General features: G+C 41.4%; 1 protein-coding gene across 3 annotated transcripts in view; it reads right to left on the bottom strand.

The window, feature by feature from the left end:
- Positions 1-24,934, bottom strand: part of pop1 (POP1 homolog, ribonuclease P/MRP subunit) — a 72,892-nt gene extending 47,958 nt beyond the window's left edge. The window contains exons 1-6 of one of the 3 annotated variants that reach the window (XM_072257994.1): positions 24,852-24,934; positions 20,748-20,834; positions 18,301-18,432; positions 16,211-16,315; positions 14,651-14,823; positions 6,867-7,115 (exon numbers count right to left, since the gene is read on the bottom strand). In XM_072257994.1, coding sequence (XP_072114095.1) covers positions 6,867-7,115; positions 14,651-14,823; positions 16,211-16,315; positions 18,301-18,430 — 657 coding nt within the window. In that variant the 5' untranslated portion in view covers positions 18,431-18,432; positions 20,748-20,834; positions 24,852-24,934. Of the gene's footprint in view, positions 1-6,866; positions 7,116-14,650; positions 14,824-16,210; positions 16,316-18,300; positions 18,433-20,747; positions 20,835-24,547; positions 24,645-24,851 lie in introns of those variants that run through there. The other 2 variants (XM_072257985.1, XM_072258003.1) reach the window with 2 other exon arrangements.
- Between the last annotated feature and the right edge of the window lie 15 nt (positions 24,935-24,949).

The following is a 24,949-nucleotide window of genomic DNA, read 5'->3' as shown; positions in this document are numbered from 1 at the left end:
GGCAGGAGCAAAGGATGTTTGGGGTGGTGAGGATGGAGCACTGCGGGAGGGGTGTGGGACAAGTGGTAGAGAAGGAGTGCCAGTGGTGTGAGTGCAGCCACACTCAACCCTGAAACACCAGGCAAGGTAACTTGATTCCAAACAATTGGTTTATTGATCATTACAGAATGTCTCTCAGGTGCTTCCCGCTCCCTCTCCTCTCCCTTTTCCCAACCATGATTCCCTTCTCCCTGCCCCCTTCCAACTCTAAGTCTACAATAGAGGCCCATATGAGAATTAGACTAAGACTCTTGCATAGTTCTATACTTCTAAAATAAGAAAGAAAAGTCCAAGCAATTTAATTAGTGACAAACATTCCCTCTTAATTGAATCATAGTACACAATCACAAATTAGCCACATTACCTAACTGGCAACAGTATGATTAAAAAAGAAAATTTACTCTGGTCTCAGACAGTGCACCTTTTTTGGACAAAACAGCAATGGACAATCTCCAAATGTAGTCTCCAATAGAATTAATCAATCGGGGGGACTTCCGGGGTCGAGTATGGAGTGAGTTGGTGCGTGTGATTGTGGCTCCCGATTTTTATTGAAAATCTACCTGTTTATCTTTGCCATATGCTCGAGATAACTGGATATTTACCATTGTGAACAACGCGGGACATAGCTGGACATTGAAATGGCAAGTAGAATGTACCTTCGAAGTAAAACTGAGGAAAAAGATAGCGAAGCCTCGAGCAAGAAGGCAGATGTTACAGTAATGGCGCCGTTGCACGCTGCTGGAGCTGGACCCGGACCTGTGCTACCCGATGACTTGGAGAGGCTTCGTTTAGTACTTATTACTGACATGACGCAAGCGGTGCATTCTGCCCTAAAAAGAGAACTTGAAGATGCTTTATCACCAGTGACTGCTACCATGGAACAAATTATGTCTGCTTACGAGACACACGACGAACACATTCGTGGGGTTGAAGACGGCCTGAATGATTACAGTGACCAAATGGTGAGCGCCGAAGCCGCCATTGCAGCGTTGCAGAGCGAAAACGCATTTCTGAAGGGAAAGCTAGATGACCTCGAAAATCGGTCACGGAGATCCAATTTGAGAGTGGTCGGCATTCCTGAAAATTTGGAAGGTTCGGACCCTGTTAAATTTATGACCGAGTTTTTTGACGAAGTGCTGGGGACAGATTTTTTCCCAAGTCCTCTCGTACTTTCGCGTGCTCACCGAGTCGGACGTAAACCATCCGGTGTCTCTGGAGCCAAGCAAACGAGACCAAGAATGTTCCTGGTTTGCTTTCACTCCTTTCAAGATAAGCAACGCATCATCAACAGACGGAAGCAGGAGCTGTATTTCCGCGGACACCGCGTGTTTTTTTATGAAGATTTTAGTGCGGAGCTGGGTAAAAAACGAGCAGCTTTCAAGGAGGTGAAATCCCTGCTTTACGGGAAAGGGGTCAGGTTTGGCCTCTTATATCCTGCCCAGCTCCGGGTCATGCATGAAGGTAAAAAGCATTATTTCGATACACCAGAGGCGGCCAAAGAGTTTTACCATTTGCGCTGGGGAGAAGAAGAACGAGAAGAGCAATGACTTTTTTTTAAGGTTATTCATGCAGCATGGAAGGGGTCTCATGCCGAAGCAAACTGTTAATTTTCACAATCCACTTCTTTGTTCATTTTTTCCAGTTTAATTTGTGGAACGTGATCGGGTTGAACTGCTATGCTGCCAAAACTGATTAACAAAAACTTTCAACCAGCAAAATGTAAATATTTGGGATTAGTATCTCGGGTGTTTAAGTTGCCCAGTGTGTTTTTTTTTGTTTTTAATGCTTAGCTTGACCTGTGTCATCTTTAGCCTATATGTTATATTAAAGGTAGTATAAGTGATAGGATAAATTTTAAGGAGGGGAGCCACCCGAGATTAGATTGAAAGTTGGGTTGTATGGGGAACACCTTGGAAGTTTTTTGTTGGGTACTGCCTGCGATCATCCTCAATTGGGGAGGTAGATCTAGGTTTCGGGGGTTAATTGGGTTTTTTTGTTTGTGTAAAGGGATGAGGAGTGTTTTGGGGGATTACCATGGCAGTTTATTCTTTTGTGTGTTACGGATTGACCAGACTTTCTTTTCATTGTGCGTTATTGTGTGCAACTTATACCCTTGCACTGTTTTGGATTGTAGGCTGTGTGTGCCTTTTGATATGGTTAACGTGAGTGCTGCTGATGGAGGCCACCCTGTGAGGTTTATTTCTTGGAATGTAAAGGGGCTCAATGGTCCGGTTAAAAGAGCTAAAGTTTTCTCTCATCTGAAACAATTAAAAGCAGATATACTATTTCTACAAGAGACACATTTAAGAGTGGAGGACCATAATAGACTTCGTAAAGCATGGATTAGTCAGGTTTTTCATTCCAGATTTAATAGTAGGTCCAGGGGGGTGGCAATATTAATCACCAAAAGAATGCAGTTCATACCATCTGATGTAATCAGTGACCCTAATGGTCGCTTTATTATAGTCTCTGGCTCTCTCTTTCAGATACCTGTTATTTTGGTAAATGTTTATGCTCTTAATGGGGACAATGTCCAATTTGCAAATAAGGTTTTGTCATTAATACCAAACCTGAATACACATAAGCTAATCTTTTCCGGAGATTTGAACTGTGCTATTGACCCACTGCTTGATAGGTCTTGCCCTAGGGGAACATTTTCTGGTATGGCAAAGGCCTTCTCGATGTTTATGCAACAAAATGGTTATATGGATCCTTGGAGATTTTTGAATCCATCAGTTAGGCAATTCTCTTTCTTCTCTCATGTTCACCACTCCTATTCCAGGCTAGACTATTTCTTTATAGATAATTCCTTGATACCTATGATTAGGCAAATTGAATACACTGCTATAGTTATATCTGATCACTCGCCCGTGAAACTGGACCTATGTTTTCCTTTAAACGTTAGAGAACGGCCTCTGTGGAGACTTAACCCCCTTTTGCTTTCTAATGAGAAATTTTGTAGTTATATATCGGCTAACATTGACACATTCTTCGAGACTAACAAAACTGAGTCGGTATCGTACCCTTTACTTTGGGAAACTTTAAAAGCTTACTTGAGGGGTCAAATAATATCTTATACTTCACATGCCAATAAAGAGCGTAGGAAGGAAATGCAAGTGTTATTGAAATCTATTTGGGACCTGGATAGAAAATATTCTGAGGCACCCACTGCGGAATTATATAAAAGCCGGGTTGATTTGCAAGCGAAGTTTAATCTTCTATCTACAAACCTATCAGAACAATTAATTCTTAAGACACGTGGCCTCTATTATGAATATGGTGACAAGGCGAGCCGGCTTATGGCTCATCAGTTGAAACGTCAAGCTGCATCACGACTTATTCCCCAGGTAAGAGACATGCACCAGAACCTGACAAGCAATCCAAAAGAGATTAATAACATCTTTGCAACTTTTTATTCCTCTCTGTATGCCTCAGAGTTCCCCTCAGATAAAACAAATATGGAACGCTTTTTAGATAATTTGGAAATACCAACTCTTGAACCAGAGGAAGTGGAGAACCTAGATCGGGCTCTTGGGCAGGAAGAGATTAATAATGCCATTATGGCTATGCAGAGTGGTAAGTCTCCAGGTCCTGATGGTTATCCAATAGAATTTTATAAGAAATTTAAGGATAAGCCCACACCGGTCCTTCTAAAAGTGTTTCAGGAATCTTTGGAGAATGGCTCCTTACCCCCTTCTCTTTCACAGGCAGCTATTTCACTACTTCTTAAAAAGGACAAGGACCCGACTCAATGTGGATCATATCGCCCCATCTCACTTTTGAATGTAGATGTGAAAATTTTGGCTAAAGTGCTTGCATGTTGTTTAGAACGGCCCCTTCCCAAGATAATTTCAGATGATCAAACAGGTTTTATTAAAAATCGCTATTCTTTTTTTAATATCCGTCGACTGGCTGATGTGGTTTATTCACCGAGTGATTCTCCAAGTCCAGAGGTTGTTAGCACCTTGGACGCGGAGAAGGCATTTGATAGAGTGGAATGGGTATATTTATCTAGTGTTTTGGAGAAATTTGGATTTGGCAGAATATTTATAGCTTGGGTTAAGCTATTATACCACTCGCCTTTAGCGTGTATACAGACAAATTATTTTCGATCTGACTATTTCCCATTAACACGTGGCACTCGCCAAGGCTGCCCACTGTCCCCTCTTCTTTTTGCAATTGCAATTGAGCCCTTTCTATTGCAATTAAGTCAACTACATTATTTCAAGGTGTTAGAAGAGGGGACATGGAACACCGTGTTTCCCTATACGCTGATGACCTCTTACTTTATGTTAGTGACCCTATAGGTAGTAGTCCTGCTATTGTGTCATTATTAGGTCAATTTGGAGCCTTCTCTGCCTATAAACTGAACTTTCAAAAAAGCAAATGCTTTCCTATTAATAACTTGGCCCTACAGATCCGACAGGAATCCTTGCCCTTTCCTTTATCTCAAGATGATTTTGTATACCTAGGAATACATATTACTCGCTCTTTTACATCTCTGTTTGAAGCTAACTACAGGCCTCAGGTTAGCCAAATGAAGGCTGATTTCAAGAGATGGCGCAGATTACCCCTTACTATAGCTGGGAGAATTCAGTCAGTGAAGATGACTATACTTCCTAGATTTCTCTATTTGTTTCAGTGTTTGCCAGTTTTCTTATCTAAGTTATTTTTTAAATCAGTTGATCAAGCTATAACCTCCCTTATTTGGGAAAATAAGGTCCCAAGGGTTAATAAGCGCATTCTTCAAAGAGGTCGTGACGTAGGTGGAATGGGTCTTCCCAGCTTTATTCATTATTACTGGGCATCGAACATTCAAAAAGTATTATTTTGGCTTCACCAGCCAGATATAATCTGGTGCCTGCTTGAGTCATGGTCTTGCCATTCACCGTCTCTCCCAGCTTTGGTGTATTCTTCCTTACCATTGAAATCTTCTCAATTCACATCTAACCCGGTCGTGCTCTCCACCCTCAAAATTTTTAATCAATTTTGCTGCCACTTTAAGTTCATATCAGCTTCAGTTTTGGGCCCCATTCATAAAAACCATTTATTTCCTCCCTCCACATTCGATTCAGCTTTTAGACAATGGGGTTTGAACGGTCTTATGCGCATTAAGGATTTGTATACTGATAACATATTTGATAGTTTTGATAACCTGCGTGGTAAGTATGGCCTTCCGCATAATCATTTTTTTAAAATACCTGCAGATTCGCCACTTTGTCAAGGAAAAATTTCCCTCTTTTCCTGTTCTATCACCTGCTATGTTATGGGAAAAATTCACTCTTAGCTTTAACAATAAGGGGCTGATTTCTGAACTATAGTCTCAGCTGATGTCTTTGGGAGTTCAAGATCTAAACAAAACTAAGAGTAGGTGGGAGGACGACCTCGGTATGGACCTTGCGGAAGAATATTGGGCAAAAGTATTGAATAGGGTTCATTTCTCATCATCATGTGCTAGACTGGGGCTCATACAATTTAAAGTTTTACACAGAGCACATTTAAGTAAAGCCAGACTTGCAGACATATACCCTGGGACAGACGCTGGCTGTGACAGGTGTTCCTTCTCTCCGGCTGGTTTAGTACATGCATTTTGGTCATGCCCTCGGCTTGATGACTATTGGGCACTGGTTTTTAAAATTATCAGTGAGGTTTTGGGGGTGACACTGAGACCTTGCCCGCTTATAGCTGTATTTGGTGTGGCAGATGATGATTTGGGTTTAAATGCAAGCCAGTCGAATATCATTGCATTTACATCGCTATTGGCCAGTAGGAGAATTTTGCTGGTTTGGAAATCTGCCACTCCCCAACTGCTGCTGCTTGGTTAAAAGATGTAATGTTTTTTCTGAAATTAGAAAAGATTAAATTCGCTTTGAGGGGGTCTGTGAAAAAGTTCTATTTGAAATGGGGACCTTTCTTATCATATTTTGGGAGTCTTAAGGAATTACCTACTAGTTGAGGGCATTTGATTGTACTTAGGAAGTTGCCTCCCATTTAACACACTTATAATTTACCTCACAGGGTGGTTGATGAATTGTAAATATGAGTGTATTTTGGATCATCTGACATGTTGCAGATGTGTATGAGCTGTCGTATTGAAGTAGTGTGGGGGTACGGTTGTGAAATGTCCGTACTTGTATTTGTGAATTGTTGTGTTGTAGATATATTAGCTGCCATGATCGGGGAGGGTGGGTGGGGGGGGAGGTTTGTTTTGGAGGTACGATACTAAAGCAAAATGGAGGAAAATGTAATCCATTATATATTCTGTATCGTGTCATTCCTTCAATAAAAATAAAAATTAAAAAAAAGAATTAATCAATCATTTTGGAGCAGAATTGAACATGGTTCACAAACCTATCAAAATAGAATAAATGAATTATAACACATTATGTTGTGAGCTATTACTAAATTCATTTATCGCGTGCACTCAGCTTTCTACATTCTAAAGTGAACAGCTTTCAAGGCCATTGCTGGATTATACAAGTTACGTAAAAAATCACAGTGATTAAGAGATTAGGGTCAGTTGAGAAGCAGGAAGAAATAAATTTTGACATTGTCCAGACGTTCCAATTATGACATTGAACAGTCAACTGTGCAATGCTGGCACTCATTCAAGATTCAGTAAGAATTCTCCAACCCATACATCACTGAGGAGACTTTCCTTTGATTTAAAATGGTCATAGGTGGAAGAAGCTGATGAATAAGCAGGGTATTAGAATAGCTAAACAGTATTCATAGTGGAAGTCAAATTTTAAATTATTCATTAAAAAGGACTTTGAAACACACTTATTGTATACAGTGTAATTCTTAACAAAACAATTGAAAGGTACCTGAAGTAGGCACTGGTGTGTCATAGCACGATAGCACGCTCTATAACTTTTAATAGTCGGTTTATTGGCCAAACAGTATCCCCACTTTTTGACCATGTGGAATCTTTTTGCATGCCATATGTGAGTTTCCAGCCAAATGTTTTTTCTTTGTCTTCGGTTAAATTCCAGTAACAAATTCCCATGTCGTCGACGGGCTTTGCGAGACTTGCTCTTTGATTGTTCTTTTTTCAAGTGGGCAATCTTTTCCATCTGTAGAAAATCACTGGTTAGTAAGTTATTTGATTAGGGTTTTCAGAAAGCATTTTCAAGTTGTCTTAAAAAATATCTGTACCATCAACATTTGAACAGTTTGTTTTGGAGTAATGGTCTCACTGTGGTTTCAAACCAGTTACAAAGTAAAACAATGGTGATATAGCACAAAGAGTGATACAGCACAGAAATGGGCCCTTAGCCCACCATATCCATACTGACCCTCAAATATCCATCTATATTAATCTCATTTACTCATACTTAGTCATTTGCCTTTGTCTTGGCAATTAAGTGCTCACCCAGATACTCCCTTAATATTGTGACAGCACCTGCTGAAGTATTTTCTCATATAATGCATTCCAAACTGCAACTATCTTTGAAAGTTGAGTCTGACCCTGTGGCACTGAGTCTGACCCTGTGGTGCAGAAGGGTGGGATGGAGAAGAGGAGAGCTGTCGTCATTGGAGACTCTATAGTCAGGGGAGCAGACAGGAGATTTTGTGGACGTGAGAAGGACACCGGCATGGTTTGTTGCCTCCTGGGTGCCAGAGTCCGGGATGTCTCTGACTGGGTGCACGACATCCTGATACGAGAGGGAAAGCAACCAGAAGTCGTGATACATGTTGGTACCAACAACATAGGCAAGAAGAGGAATGAGGTCCTGAAGTGTGAGTTTCGGGAATTAGGCAGAAGGCTGAAGAACAGGACCTCAAGGGTGACGTCCTCAGGATCGCTGCCAGTGCTACGTGACAGAGATGGTAAGAATTGGAGGAGATGGCAGTTGAATGCGTAGCTGAGGAGTTGGTGCAGGGAGCAAGGTTTTAGATTTTTAGATCATTGGGATCTCTTCTGGGAAAGGTGGGACCTGTACACATTGGATGGGTTGCACCTGAACTCGAGGGGGAGCAATATCCTTGCAGGTAGGTTTGCTAGCATGGTTCGGGAGGGTTTAAACTAATTTGCGAGGGGGATGGGACCCAGAGCGATAGAGCAGTGAAAGAAGTGCATGGAGTAAAGCCAGATCTAACATACAGAGAGGTTTTGAGGAAAGAGAAGCAGAATAAACGGTGTAAAGACAGTAAGGTAGAAGGGCTGAAATGTGTGTTCCTCAATGCAGGAAGCATCAGGAACAAAGGTGATGAACTGAGAGCTTGGATACATACATGGAATTATGATGTAGTGGCCATTACAGAGACTTGGCTGGCACCAGGGCAGGAACAGATTCTCAATATTCCTGGATTTCAGTGCTTTAAAAGGGATAGAGAGGGCAGAAAAAGGGGAGGAGGGGTGGCATTACTGGTCAGGGATACTATTACAGCTACAGAAAGGGTGGGTAATGTAGCAGGATCCTCTTTTGAGTCAATATGGGTGGAAGTCAGGAACAGGAAGGGAGCAGTTACTCTACTGGGGGTATTCTATAGGCCCCCTGGTAGTAGCAGAGATACAGAGGAGCAGATTGGGAGGCCGATTTTGGAAAGGCGCAAAAATAACAGGGTTGTTATCATGGGTGACTTTAACCTCCCTAATATTGATTGGCACCTGATTAGTTCCAAGGGTTCAGATGGGGCAGAATTTGTTAAGTGTGTCCAGGACGGATTCCTGTCACAGTATGTGGACAGGCCAACCAGGGGGAATGCCATACTAGATCTAGTACTAGGTAATGAACCGGGTCAGGTCACAGATCTCTCAGTGGGTGAGCATCTGGGGGACAGTGACCACCGCTCCCTGGCCTTTATAATTATCATGGAAAAGGAAAGAATCAAAGAGGACAGGAAAATTTTTAATTGGGGAAAGGCAAATTATGAGGCTATAAGGCTAGAACTTGCGGGTGTGAATTGGGATGATGTTTTTGCAGGGAAATGTACTATGGACATGTGGTCGATGTTTAGAGATCTCTTGCAGGATGTAAGGGATAAACTTGTCCCGGTGAGGAAGATAAAGAATGGTAGGGTGAAGGAACCATGGGTGACAAGTGAGGTGGAAAATCTAGTCAGGAGGAAGAAGGCAGCATACATGAGGTTTAGGAAGCAAGGATCAGATGGGTCTATTGAGGAATATAGGGAAGCAAGAAAGGAGCTTAAGAAGGGGGCATGAGAAGGCCTTGGCGAGTAGGGTAAAGGAAAACCCCAAGGCATTCTTCAATTACGTGAAGAAAAAAGGATGACAGGAGTGAAGGTAGGACTGATTAGAGATAAAGGTGGGAAGATGTGCCTGGAGGCTGTGGAAGTGAGTGAGGTCCTCAATGAATACTTCTCTTCGGTATTCACCAATGAGGGGGAACTTGATGATGGTGAGGACAATATGAGTGAGGTTGATGTTCTGGAGCATGCTGACATTAAGGGAGAGGAGGTGTTGGAGTTGTTAAAATACATTAGGACAGATAAGTCCCCGGGGCCTGACGGAATATTCCCCAGGCTGCTCCACGAGGCGAGAGAAGAGATTGCTGAGCCTCTGGCTAGGATCTTTATGTCCTCGTTGTCCACGGGAATGGTACCGGAGGATTGGAGGGAGGCGAATGTTGTTCCCTTGTTCAAAAAAGGTAGTAGGGATAGTCCGGGTAATTATGGACCAGTGAGCCTTACGTCTGTGGTGGGAAAGCTGTTGGAAAAGATTCTTAGAGATAGGATCTATAGGCATTTAGAGAATCATGGTCTGATCAGGGACAGTCAGCATGGCTTTGTGAAGGGCAGATCGTGTCTAACAAGCCTGATAGAGTTCTTTGAGGAGATGACCAGACATATAGATGAGGGTAGTGCAGTGGATGTGATCTATATGGATTTTAGTAAGGCATTTGACAAGGTTCCACACGGTAGGCTTATTCAGAAAGTTAGAAGGCATGGGACCCAGGGAAGTTTGGCCAGGTGGATTCAGAATTGGCTTGCCTGCAGAAGGCAGAGGGTGGTGGTGGAGGGAGTACATTCAGATTGCAAGATTGTGACTAGTGGTGTCCCACAAGGATCTGTTCTGGGACCTCTACTTTTCGTGATTTTTATTAACGACCTGGATGTGGGGGTAGAAGGGTGGGTTGGCAAGTTTGCAGACGACACAAAGGTTGGTAGTGTTGTAGATAGTGTAGAGGATTGTCAAAGATTGCAGAGAGACATTGATAGGATGCAGAAGTGGGCTGAGAAGTGGCAGATGGAGTTCAACCCGGAGAAGTGTGAGGTGGTACACTTTGGAAGGACAAACTCCAAGGCAGAGTACAAAGTAAATGGCAGGATACTTGGTAGTGTGGAGGAGCAGAGGGATCTCGGGGTACATGTCCACAGATCCCTGAAAGTTGCCTCACAGGTGGCTAGGGTAGTTAAGAAAGCTTATGGGGTATTAGCTTTCATAAATCGAGGGATAGGGTTTAAGAGTCGCAATGTAATGATACAGCTCTATAAAACTCTGGTTAGGCCACACTTGCCAGTTCTGGTCACCTCACTATAGGAAGGATGTGGAAGCATTGGAAAGGGTACAGAGGAGATTTACCAGGATGCTGCTTGGTTTAGGAAGTATACATTATGATCAGAGATTAAGGGAGCTACGGCTTTACTCTTTGGAGAGAAGGAGGATGAGAGGAGACATGATAGAGGTGTACAAGATAGTAAGAGGAATAGATAGAGTGGATAGCCAGCGCCTCTTCCCCAGGGCACCACTGCTCAATACAAGAGAACATGGCTTTAAGGTAAGGGGTGGGAAGTTTAAGGGAGATATTAGAGGAAGGTTTTTTACTCAGAGAGTGGTTGGTGCATGGAATGCACTGCCTGAGTCAGTGGTGGAGGCAGATACACTAGTGAAGTTTAAGAGACTACTAGACAGGTATATGGAGGAATCTAAGGTGGGGACTTATATGGGAGGCAGGGTTTGAGGGCGAGCACAACATTGTGGGCCGAAGGGCCTGTACTGTGCTGTACTATTCTATGTTCTATGTAAATAAAATATCTCTAACCTTCTTAATTTTCACATTAAACCCATGTTCCCTAGTTTTAGATATTCCCATAATGAGAAGAATTTCTCATTTTCTACCTCTTCTACTACTTTTATAATTTTATATGCCTCTGTCAGCTACCTCCTTACTCCTCTCCACCCCAAGGAAAACAAACCCAGTTTATGCAGCCTCTCCTCATAACTAAAAAGCTCTGTCCCAGGTAGCATGCTAAAAATTCTCCTCTGCCTCAAGCTTGACCCTTGCTCTCGTGAAATGACCAGAAATACACACAATACTCCGGCCATACCCAAGTGAAGCTTCACGGATTTGAGCTATGACTTCCATGCTCTTGTACTCTGTACCAGGCTAATGAAGGCCACCATCCCATGCCTTCTTCATCACCTTATCTATTTGGAGTCTATGAATTTGCACAAGGTCCATCCTCTGATCCCCAATACTCCCTAAAGTCCTACCGTTCATGGTGTATCTTCTACTGTTAGTACGAACCGTGGCTGACAGGGGATGTCAAAGCTCATGTAAAAGCAAAAGAGAGGGCATACAACAAAGCAAAAATTAGTGGGAAGACAGAAGATTGGGAAGCTTCTAAAACCCTACAGAATGCAACTAAAAGAATCATTAGGAGGAAAAAGATGAAATATAAAAGCTAGCAAACAATATCAAAATGGATAGTAATATAAGACTTTTCAAATATGCAAAAAATAAAAGAGAGACGTGGATATAGGACCGCTAGAAAATGAGGTCAGAGGAGTAATAACGGGGGACAAGAAGATGGTAGATGAACTAAATGGGTATTTTGTATCAGTTTTCACTGTGGAAGAGAGTAGCAGTTTGCCAGTTGTTGAAGGGTGCGAGGGAAGAGGAGTGAATGCAGTTACTATTACAAGGGAAAAGATGCTCAAAATGCTCTAAAACCTAAGGGTACATAAGTCACTGGACGAGATGAACTGCACCCTACAGTTCTGAAAGAGGTCGGGATTATGGAGACATTAGTAATGATTTTTCAAAAATTACTGGATCCTGGCATGGTGCAAGAGGACTGGAAAATTGCAAATATCACTCCATTCTTTAAGGAGAAAGGCAGCAGAAAAAAAAATTATAGAGCAGTTATCCTGACCTTAGTGGTTGAGAAGATATTGTAGTCAATTTAAGGTTGAGGTTAGGGAGTACTTGGTGACACAGGAGAAGGCAGGACAAAGTCAACATAGTTTCCTTAAGGGAAAATCTTGCGGGACAGACCTGTTGGAATTCTTTGAAGAGATTGTAAGTAGAATAGATAAAAGGGATACAATGGATGTTGCATATTTGGACTTTCAGAAGGCTTTTGACAAAGTGCCACATATGAGGATGCTTACCAAGTTAACAGCCCATGGCATTACAGGAAAGTTACTAGCATGGTTAAAGCAATGGCTGATTGGTAGGAGGCAGTGAGTGGGAATAAAAGAATCCTTTTCTGGTTGGCTGCCAGTGACTAGTGGTGTTCCGCAGGGGCTGGTATTGGGACCACTTTTTTAACGCTGTATATCAATGACTTGTTGGCGCGTGGCCAAGTGGTTAAGGCATTCATCTAGTGATCTGAAGGTCACTAGTTCGAGCCTTGGCAGAGGCAGCGTTTGTCCTTGAGCAAAGCAGTTAACCACACATTGCTCTGCGACAACACCGGTGCCAAGCTGTATGGGTCCTAATGCCCTTCCCTTGGACAATATCGGTGGCGTGGAGAGGGGAGACTTGCAGCATGAGCAACTGCCGGTCTTCCATACCTTGCCCAGGCCTGCGCCCTGGAAACTTTCCAAGGTGCAAATCCATGGTCTCATGAGACTAACGGATGCCTTAAAAAATCAATGACTTAAGATGATGGAATAGATGGCTTTGTTGCCAAGTTTGCAGGTGAAATAAAGATTGGTGGAGGGGCAGATAGTGTTGAGGAAACAGGAAGGCTGCAGAAGGACTTAAGACAGATTAAGAGAATGAGCAAGAGAGTGGCAAATGAAATACAATGTTGGAAAATGCATGATCATGCACTTTGGAAGTAGAAATAAATGTGCAGACTATTTTCTAAACGGGGAGAAAATCCAGAAATCTGAGTTTCAAAGGGATTTAAGAGTCCTTGAGCCAAACACCCTAAAGGTTAACTTGCAGGTAGAATCGGTTGTGAGGAAGGCAAATACAATGTTAGCATTCATTTCAAGAAGTCTAGAATACAAGAGCAGGGATGTGATGCTGAGACTTTTAGGCACTGTGGAGGTCTCACCTTGAATATTGTGAACAGTTTTGGGCTCCTTGTTTAAGAGAAGGTGTGCTGGCATTGGAGAGGGTTCACAAGGGTGATTCCGTGAATGAAAGGGTTATCATACGAGGAATATTTATAGCTCTAGGTCTGTACTCGCTGGAATTTAATAAGGATGGGGGGGGGGGGAATCCCATTGAAATCTTTTGAATGTTGAAAGGCCTAGGCAGAGTAGATGTCTTGGACAACAAGGCACAGCCTCAGGATAGAAGAGCTTCCATTTAAAACAGATGCAGAGAAATTTCTTTAGCCAGAGGGTGGTGAATTTGTGGAATTTATTACCACAGGCAGCTGTGGAGATCAGGTCGTTGGGTGTATTTACGGCAGAGCTTGATAGGTTCTTGATTGAACACGGCATCAAAAGTTACAGGGAGAGGGCTGGGCAGTGGGGCTGAGGAGAGGAAGAAAGGATCAGCCATGATTGAATGGCAGAGCAGACTCAATAGGCCAAATGGCCTAATTCTGCTATGTCTTATGGTCTTATTATTTGAACACTAAAGATGTATTACCTCACATTTATGGACATTAAAATTCCATCTGATAATGCTCTGCCAGATTTACCAGCTGATCAAAATCACTCTAAAGCCCAGACCAGTCTTTTCACTGCCAGCACTGACAACTATAATTTTTTTAAAAATCAGATTAAAGTGATAATGAATGATAAACTACCAAACTGTATAGCATGCAAAATATGAAACATGTTAGCATGGGATCAGATGCAGAGGTAATGCTGAGAGCTGTTCGGCTATAAATCGCATTAAGTAAATGGCAATTATATACATGAGGAGTTTCAAAAGTCTAATGCAGTGTTGCTATTAAATGTTAAATTTACTGATTCAGTAAAATTTTGCAGGCTTGTCAGTGTATTAATTATATAAACAGAATTTTTTTTTTTTACAGTTGCATTCAACCAAAGTCCTACCTTACACATTAAAACAAAAACCACATCTTAGCAATTAACTAACCAAGTGACTTCAGAGGTTTTTGTCTTCACTCCAAACTAAAGACCATTTAAGACTATCACAAGATTACTAAACATCACCCTAGTACAAGGTGGCCTCTTGACCTCATAATCTACTTTGTTATGGCGTTGCACCTTATCATCTGCCTGCACTACATTTTCTCTGTAACCCTAACACCTTATTCTGCATTATTGTTCTCCCTTGAACCACTTTAATGCACTGTGTAATGAAATGATCTGTATGGATGACATGCGAAACAGTTTTTCAGTCTACTTCTATACGTCTGATAATAACGAACCAATTTTCCAATTTATAATTTTAAAGTCATAATTTTGATTCATTTAAAATAAACTGACCTCTTTCTTTGCAATTTCTCTGAGCCTTCGAGGAAGACGTTTAACATTATCACTCATCGCTCTTCTGCGCAAATGTGGTGGTAGGGACTGCAGAAACTGAGAGTTTGATTTGTGTGCTACTGCTTTTAACATGGCACTGATTTCTGCTGCACGGTACTGAGCAAAGTCTTTTGCTGCAAAATGAAAAATAAATGTTAAAGGCATCATTTTCCTTTTACCAACTTTATGCTAGGTTTCTTCCTCCTTGGATATTTACTATTGAAGTTGGTGAATGTTCACGTTGATCATTCACGTTGACCACCCGCATCAACATTTGAACACAGATTACTTTAATTCTTAACAACACCCGACAAAATAACTCAAAGACACATTTGTCTGTGGCATTTCCATATCACTGTATTAAGTCATTACTGCAAATGCATGACATAAAATGGCCCAACCACCACTGCTTAAGTTGCATGTCCATTATCTCATATTGACGGGAGAACATCAATCACTTTGAAACGCAGTAGGACATCTATGGATTGCTTCATTTGAATATGGAATTTAAGTAGCTACCCTCTGCACTTACTAATCTTCTTGGGAAAGAATAAACTACAGTATCATAGTATGTGAACAGACTACATAGAAAGGACAAGCAGAGAACATACTGTACATCCTCTGGATAGCTAACTTCCCCAAATGAATAAATAGAAAGTTTAAAAAATATATAAATAGGAAATACAATTCATTTCACTCTCATTAATCAGTTGTCTTCAATTAAAAAACTTTCCTGCTTAAATTAGGAATAACACTCCACCCATGGATGAGATTTTTAATTCACAGGAAGTATAATGAATGCAGTTTCTCAAAGGTGTTCTATATATCATTAAGATGACTTTTGGGTGCTCTAGCTCAATACATGAAGACGTAAGGCTGGAGAAATTGTTCTGTAGTGATATCTATTGGTTACTTTATGGAAGATCTAAATGAGGATCAATTGTACTTCTTTTCTGTTTCTACCAGTGTTCTATCTATAAATTCAGCATTTTCAACCTACGAATCTCTGTCAGGGATTTGAAGGAGGCTGCGATGGTAGAGTAATCCAAACTTCAATGGACTTCTGTGTATTAAAAAAAATCGTGTTATAAACTTTACTCCAATATTGTTATCAATCTGCCAGGAAGTCATGGAGATGATCAGTGTATAATGCAACAGCTATTACACAGAAAAAAATTATGAAGCATGATAAGGCTGTGAACACACGAATTAAAATCCTGCTATTCCCTACCTCCAACTTCTTTGAACACTTCTACACTGCAATATTTTAATCACTTCTTAACTCAATACTCATTATCTATCCTGATGGCTTCACTATTGTCAGCTGTGCTAAGAGCACAAAGTCTGGAACTCTTTCCTTAAACCTTTCTTTCTCTACATTAAGAGCTCTTTAAAACCTACATTCTGTGCCCTAATATCTCAAGTTGTGATTGATATTGCTCTTGTAACAATACAAGTTACTACATTCAAATTTCCATAAAAACAGAAGCTGTTGCTGTCCAGTGCAGATGACTTACTTACCAAATAAGAATTTGGGAACATTTTGAAGATGTTTACGATCAGTTCCTTGGCTTCTGTGGCAATATCCTCCATGTGACCCTCTCTGCTGTTCTCTATAGTTGATATCTGAATTGCAAAGTGAAAACCACAAGTGACTGATAGAAAATAGTTCTTTACAAAATGAAGAGCTAATAATTCAAAAATATATCTTTCTGATATAAAGTGCTCTGATACAACATCCCTATATCCTAATTCTCTTTAAGCACACTGTTAAAAACTTATTTATTTTATATGCTCCATTGGTGTGTCAGAGTCGTACAGTATGAAATTAAGAACTTCAGCCAGCCAAGTCCAAACTCATTCCATTTGATTCTCTGCACATTCCCATCAACTCTCCTCAGATTCTACCACTCAGCTATAAATAGAGGACAGCCAGGGTCGACTTATGCTTTTGAGACGTGAGAGAAAACAAGCATCTGATGAAAACCCATGCAGTCACAGACAGAATTGTTAGAGTGAGTTTCTGGGTAGATGATTCATTTACACTTAAGTGACTCTGGCCACCAGTCTTCTGCTTGACAAAGTACTGTGGCTTGAGTTCACAACACTGCATTTCCTAAAAGCTGTGAACATCGGAATACTAGCCAGATGCTGCAGATGGAAGTGTGAAGTTTACAGGTAGTTTCGAAGACAGCCTTATCTATACTTTATAAATACTAATTGTCCTCTGTTAGCACATAAAATACCAAATAAATGTATTGTGGATTTGACTTGCACTCCTAAAGGCTGTGAGTACCAACCTAAACATGTTGGCGTCAGGAGGAAAGGATGAAGTCAGAAGGTGTGATGTTTTGTATGTAGCTTCAAAAGGAAGCATTGTCTATAACTTTGTAAATAGCGATTGCCCTTTGTGTTTAGCATATAAATAACGAGCCCACATTGGGCTAGCAGACCTTTCTACCGAAAGCGTCTCCATCCATATGATGCCTGCTGTACCTTGTTGTGTCGAATAAAGAAGCTGCTTTGTATCTACCAGCGGCTCTGTCTCTCCGGTGATTTCCTCCACCCCACAAACACCACATATATAGCACCAGAGGTTGAAATGAACCGGGATGCTAAAGCTACGAGGCTATAGTTCTGCTAGTTGCTCCATAAGGTACCCTCCCCTATCCCACCCTGACAGGACCCTCTACTCCCTTTACCATTCTAGATCTCTGTTATCCTTTAGCTGAAGAGGCAGATAAACAGAGAATGTTTTTCCTCAACATTTGTTCAGCCAGAACCCTAAGAATTACAAATCCTTCTGATACAAACCATATAGAAAGTTTCCAGCTTATAATTACAGATACAGATCTTGCCACACGAACGGCTGCTTTACAGACCTGCAGTTGTACAGCTCTGAGCACTGCATCACAACAGTTAACATCCAATACAAAATAATGAGGCTACTGCAAGTCACAACTAGAAACAGCTTACCAATGAGTGACCACAACCTGGTATAAGTTAATATACAGGCAGCAGCATTTTAGATGAGCTCACGTTTGAGGAGACTGGAAAATTAAGGGGGTGAGGTGAATAGCCATGAGACTTTTCCATTTTCAGCAGTAGTAACTAATACTCTTAAACCAGGCTCAAGAACAGCTTCTATCCCACTGTTGAAAATAACTGTTGTACAATAAAGATAAAATCTTAATCTCACAACTGATCTCCTCGTGGCCCTTGCACCTCATCAGCCTACCTGCACTGCACTTTTTCTGTAACTATAACACTATATTCTGCACCCTTGTTATTGTTTTTCCTTCTTTACTACCTCAACGTACTTGTGTATGGAATGATCTGTCTGGACTGCATGCAAAACAAAGCTTTTCACTGTGTCTCAGTATGTGACAATAAATAACCAATGAATACTGACTGAAAATCAAGCAGCTTAAATTAAAGCACAACACCCAGACAAGAACAGCAAAGTGAACAGAGCCTCGAACAATGTATGCTTTACAAAAGTGGAGCAAAGTTTTTACTTTACACTCTTAGTACAAATATTATCAAACCTCAGATTATTCAAACACTGTACATCTCCTCAAAGCTCCGTAAAGTCATTTTTTTTTAATTACCTGACTGAGATTCAACTGACTCTATTCCAGATCTACCAGCCCCTGGACCATATGAAGAAAAGGTGACATTGCTAGGTTGGTTTCTCATCTTCTTAGCATATTTCTTTTCTTTGCGATTGATTCCAGACATGACTGTGGGGAAAAAAAAATCTCAAAAGTCAGTCAAATTTATTGTCCTATGAAACGTAGTAACAGCACAAGTACATATTATCAGATGAGCAACGCTCACAGGTGGTATTAAATTATACACAAATATAAATTAAACAAATTATACACTTTTCCTACAAGAAAAAACACAATTAAAACAAAAAAACACCCGTTTTGCTGCAAAGTGATCGAAGTGGCCTTAGCATTGCTATACTATACTGATTATAGTTTTGCTTGTTGATTCGAAAACCAGATAGTTGAAATGAATTAGCATGTTCGTGAACCTACTGGTGTGAGACTTCAGAATTTTGTACCTCCTGCCCAATGGTAGCTGAAGATGACATGGCCTGGATAGTGAAGATCTTTGATGATGATGTTACTTTAATGAGGCAGTACCTCATGTAGATATTATCAATGAAAAGGAGGAATGTGCCCATGATGTAGTTTGCTGAGTCCACTACTCTCTGCAGCTTCTTACATTCTTGCACATTTGAACTATTGTACCAGGCCACAATGCAGCCTCTAGGATATTTTCTACAGTACATCTGTAGAAGTTTGTTACAGCATTCAATGATATACCGAACCTCCTAAGGAAGTAAAGACACACTGGCACACCATCCTTGTGACTGCATCTATGTGCTGAGCCCAGGACAGGACACTAAAGAAATTTAATACATTTTACACAAATCAAGTAAAAACTTCAACTGCTGCAAGAGAATACAATAAATAATAAAATCCATCAAACCTGCTCTGCCATTTAACGGACCATAACTAGTCTCATCATGGCTTCGACTCCACTTTCTTGATTGGTGTCCATAAACACTAAACTGTCGACCTCTAATATAGATAATGACTCGGCATCTATAAGTCTCTGGGGTACCTAATTCCAAATAGTCACAACACTCAGGACATAAATTCCTTCGCTTAAACAGGTGACCTTTTATCCTTAGCTTGACACTCCCCAACCAGCAAAAATATTCTCATACCATCTATCCTTACAAACAAATTGCCTCCACAGATCTGCCTGACACAATGAAGTCATCCAGCAAAGTGCTTTAGCTCTAGATTCCAGTAACTGCAGTCTCTTGTATATCCATCTATGCTGTCACATCTCTTAGAATCCTACAACATTATCTCCCATTCTTCAATCCAGAATGTCCTTGCCAAATCTAACCAATTGTTCCTCATATGACTACCCCTTCAACTTCAAGATCAATTTCGTGGACTTTTTCCCCCACGCTGCACCCTAGACAAGTATATATTTGTTCAAATGACGGAAAAAGAGTATGTGGTGTTCCACGTGCAGAATCGGCAAAGTCCCATACAGTAGTAGCGTGATTTCCCTTCTTCTGTACGCTATACTCCTTCATCTGTGATCAATGACCACAATTAAGTCACATATGCAGTTATAAGGGGAAAAAAAAATCAAAATCCAATTATTACCACAGTCTTGCGTTATGATATTTGTTGTTTTGTGGCAGTACAGTGCAAAACATTAAAGATTGCTATCTGTTGCAGTAAAAAAAAACAGTGTAAACATTTTAAGGCACCTCTTGCACCTAATAAAGTGGCCACTGAGTGTATGTTTATCGTCTTTTGCTGCTGTGACCCAACCACTTGGTTCAACATGCTGTGTGTTCAGAGGTGAGTGGTTATTTGAGTTACTGTCGCCTTCCTGTTAGCTTGAACCAGTCTGGCCATTCTCCTCTGACCTCTCTCATAACAAGCATTCACTGGATTTTTTTTTTGTTTTTCATACCATTCTCTAAATTTGAGAGGCTGTTGTGCATGAAATTGCCAGGAGATTAACAGTTTGAGATAATAAAACCACCCCATCTGGTACTAACAAACATTCCTCAGTCAAAGTCATTAGATTTCATTTCTTCCCCATTCTGATGCTTGGTCTGAACAACTGAACTTCTTGACCACATTGGCATTAGTTGCTGCCATATGATTGGCTGATTAGGAATATGCATTCACGAACAGCTGTACCTAAGAAAGTGGTCACTGAGTGTAAATAATGAGTGCAAAAGATAAATACTGAGGTACTGTTCATGGAGCATTCGGAAGCTAATGGAGGAGGGAAAAAACATTTGAGTGTGCACCTTGAGGCTCCTGTACCACCTTCCTGTGATAGTAATGAGAAGAGGGTATGTTCCAGATGGTGAGGGCCCTTAACAATGGATGCCATCCTATTGAAACGCCCTTATATATAGATGCCTTTGACAACCTAACTTCAAAAGTTTATTATACCTACCAACAAGTATTACTTAGGGATGGATTAAACCTACGATACTTACCTGGTCTTAATTATGTGCCTCCAGGTTCTATACCGAAATCAAAGCTAAACACGGTGAACATCCAAGAGACAGAAAGACAAACAGTGACTGTGGAGAGAGAATAAGTTAATATTTCAGGTTGTTCAGCTATCATTAGAACCCATCACCAGCTTGTACAGAACTAATAAATGCCTGCTTTGTAAGCAAGACCCAGAACCCAAAAAAAAAAGGAAAACAAATCTTGAAACAGATGGATGCTTGTGTATGAAGACATCCTGGCTCATTAACAAAAAAAATTCAAACAAATCAAGGATGTTACACAGGATATCAGCAAATCTAATATAGGCTTTTTTTCTGAGGATATTCAAGATTCAGGTTTCAAGATTGTTTAATGTAATTTCCAGTACACAAGTATAAAGGTGATTGAAATAATTGCTACTCCAGATTCGATGCAGCACAAGATAAAGAACACAATAATTAAAAAAAAACACAATAAATAAAAATACAGAAAATAATTTATATGTGTAGATGAATTAAATACACAATATACCGAGTCTCCTGGGAGGGCAGGATGAGCAATTCAATAGGACAGATACGAACAGCAATGGCCAGGACTGGAAATACGATAACAAGAAGGCTAAAGCAAACAATACTGACCAGGGAGGCAGTCGTTGCAAAGTGCCATTGCAGCAAAATCTGCAAAAACAAAAGCCTCAAGATACACCAAAGGAAGCACCCCACAGAGCTGAAGATCTCTCTGCACCTGAACCATCCCAGTGCCAGAGTGCCCCCACCCCCGATTCCCTAATCTATTCATCAAGAAAAAAAAAGGATCAGATGGCCTAGATCATCAGCTAATGTATCTTGGAAGCAGTTTGATGATGACCTGGATTGCATCTTGGAAGCTACATTGGCAGGAACTGTCTACAGGGAACTCGGCTCTCAATACAGCCATTATGTTCAACATAGCTAAAGAATAATTGGCCCAATTGAGAAGAAAGGGGATCTTAAAACCATCACAGCAACCACAAAGGAGAGAAAAGGAAATTTGCCACCTGACAAGCAAGATAAAGACCCTGAACAAACAATTCAAAAACAGTTCACTTGATGAAGAAGGTGTCAAAGATCTAAACAGCAAACTGCAGGAGCGGCTGCGCAAGCTCATGAGGATGGAGCAGCTGCGAAAGTAAAGAAGGGAGAAAGAGACAAGGAGAGCGCAGTTTGTTAAAAACCCATTCAGGTTCACAGGGCTCTTCGCGCAGCCAGAAAAAATTCTGGGACCCTAACTAGATTAGCTGGCTGGTGGCGTAGTGGCATCAGCGCTAGACTTCAGAGCGAAGGCTCCTGAGTTCGAATCCAGCTGGCTCCCTTGCACACTCTCCATCCGTGCTGGGTTGAGCATCGAGCTAGCAACTTGGCCTCGTAAAAATAAGAAAGCCTGCTAAAAAAACGCCGTCACAATGGCGTCCCGATGACTCCACCCGGAGTTAAGGGCTTTCCTCTTCTTCTAACCAGATTAAAGCAGGAGGAGGAAGAGTTTCTGTGGGAATCACACAGCGATCCCCGTAGGAATCAGAGACTAGAATTCAATCCAAAAGTCCCCAAACAAGAACCCTAGCTGAATGTGGCAGAGCCCAGTTGGAAGGAAGTCTAGGATATCATCAAGAGAGCAAAGTCATCTGCTGCCCCAGGACCATGTGGTATACCCTGCAAGGTGTGTAAGCAATGCCAAAAACTCCAGAGGTTGTGGAAGATAATAAGGAAGATTTGGACCAAAGGCTCTGTCCCTCAAGTTGGAAACTGGCTAAAGGATGCTTTGTTCCCAACAAAGATGATTCCTCCACAATCACCCAGTTTAGGACAATCTCCCTCCTTAGCATAGAGTGCAAGATATTCTTCTTGGTGCTTGAGAGAAGGCAGACCTCTTTACTTAACGGAGAGCCACTTTATCAACTCATCCATCCAGAAAGGTGACATCCCAAGTTTCTCAGGGTGCCTCGAACACACGTCAATAATCAGCCAATTGATCCGCAAGGCCAGGCAGAAGAAAAGCAACCTAATAGTTGTCTGGTTAGACTCAGCCAATGTCTACAGATCAATTCCACAAGTCCTCATCCCGGCTGGCCTGCATCACTATACCCCACCAATTGATGCAAGACATGATCACCAACTACCGAGGAGGATTCAAGTTACGCTTCAAAAGACCTTTGTCGGAAGTTTCCTATAAATGGAGTTAGTGTGCAAAATTAAAGCACATGAGATTGAGGGCAATATGCTGGCATGGTCCAAAAACTGATTGAAAAAATAAACAATTGGAATATACAAGATGGTGGCAAGCTGTGACCATAGGGGAACTGCAGGGATCAGTGCTTCAGCACCAGATATCTATCAATGACTTGGATGAAGGAACTAGATGCAATATTTCCAAGCTTGCTGACACTACAAAGCTGGGGAAGATTGTGAGTTGTGACAGCAATGCAGAAGACTAAAGGCTTTTCATACACTGAGCGAGCGAGAAGTGTCGAGTCCCAAAAGCTGTACCTGCCTGGTAGGAAAATGAGATGCTGTTCCTGAAGCTTCATTTAAAAGGATCAGAGTGAGGAGCAGGTGAAAGGTCAAAGTTTAGGACCCCACACTTACTCCAACACCATCATTTTTGAATGAAGCTTGAGGAAAAACATCTCATCTTCCAGCTACTGTGAACTGAGTGGAACAGAAGCATTTAGCAAAGCGGTAACCTAATTCACATCTGGTATGTCAATGTGAGCTCAGATGCAATGCACTAATTTGTAAGTGGTACAAGCAAAGCTTTGCTACACCCGGGAGGGATGTTTGGGTTGCTGCAGGGTAAGATGGGAAGAGATAAAAAGGCAAGTGTTGCACCTCTTGTAGTTGCATGAAAAGGTGCCATTAGGAGAAATCTTTCAATGGAATAGTAAGACAATGTATCATGAAGAGAATGGATTTTTTGGAAAACAAAGTAAACAAAGGGGAAGATATGCCTCACATTAGTCTCATATTGAGCATACCTATTTCTGTCCATTTATATGAACAGATCTGCTGAACTGCAGAAATGTGTAAGCTTCTCAACAATCTGCAGAATTGTCACTTCAACACTGGAACTTTTGAAAAATCGAGCATGAAAGAATGACAATTTTGTATCAAGAAATGTATGCCTGTTTAGGAGTTCCAAGTTTCCTTATGTTGGTGAGTATCAGCAGGTCCAATCTGAACCATGAACATTTCACAGGAAAATGCAAGCTAATGAAAATCAATACTGCAGATGCCGGTACTGTATTCAGATCTGTAGAGTGAAAAGCACAGTTAGCATTTCAGGTTGAAGGTACTTAATCAAAACTGATTCCATATAGATGCAAACACGAGGAAATCTGCAGATGCTGGAATTTCAAGCAACACACATAAAAGTTGCTGGTGAACACAGCAGGCCAGGCAGCATCTCTAGGAAGAGGTACAATCGACGTTTCGGGCCGAGACCCTTCGTCAGGACCCGATATAGATGTCATATAGATGTTGTCCACCTGCCACGCTCAATGTCCTTCTCTCCATAGATGTTGCCAGACCCTTTCAGTCTTTTTTCCAGCATTGCCTGATTTTAATGCCATCAGCCAATATTTAATGGCGACATTTTAACGTTTAGCTCAGCTTATTTTACACCCACTTCAACACATTTCGTGGAAGTGGGTATGCATCAAGGAGCCTCAAAGCCTTCCCCAGAATAACTACCACATACACTGTCACTAACCATTCAGTACCAGATTCACATTGACCAAAGGAACCAAACTGTCATTAGTAAATCTTACCACTAGTATGGGGGAAAACGTCAGCCAACAGTTAGCCTCCTTGTCTGCAACAGCGTGGGTGCATCCTCCCAAACAGCACAACTACGCATGAGGACCTGCCGGTCTAGGACAACTGCGCATGTGCAACAATTGGACCGACGCAACTGCGCATGCCTGACTCGGCTACCGGCCCCCATGCTGAATCCATGCTGTCCTCCTCAATTTACTGTGAGGATAATTTACCCCTTCCCTACAAAAGACGAGATGTTCTGCGTTTTCTTTATAAAATCTAAATAAAACGACTCAGTCAGGGATGCGAACTTACCGATCCTCAGGCGAAGCAGGGCTGTGCTCTGAGGCAATGAACCAACCAATGAAATTTGCCTACTCATCGGAGGGTGGAACTACCACTGCATCCTGGGA

Source organism: Mobula birostris, chromosome 1 (genome assembly GCF_030028105.1).
Source record: "Mobula birostris isolate sMobBir1 chromosome 1, sMobBir1.hap1, whole genome shotgun sequence".
Taxonomy (NCBI): domain Eukaryota; kingdom Metazoa; phylum Chordata; class Chondrichthyes; order Myliobatiformes; family Myliobatidae; genus Mobula; species Mobula birostris.
This window is presented reverse-complemented; position numbering and strand designations above follow the sequence as displayed.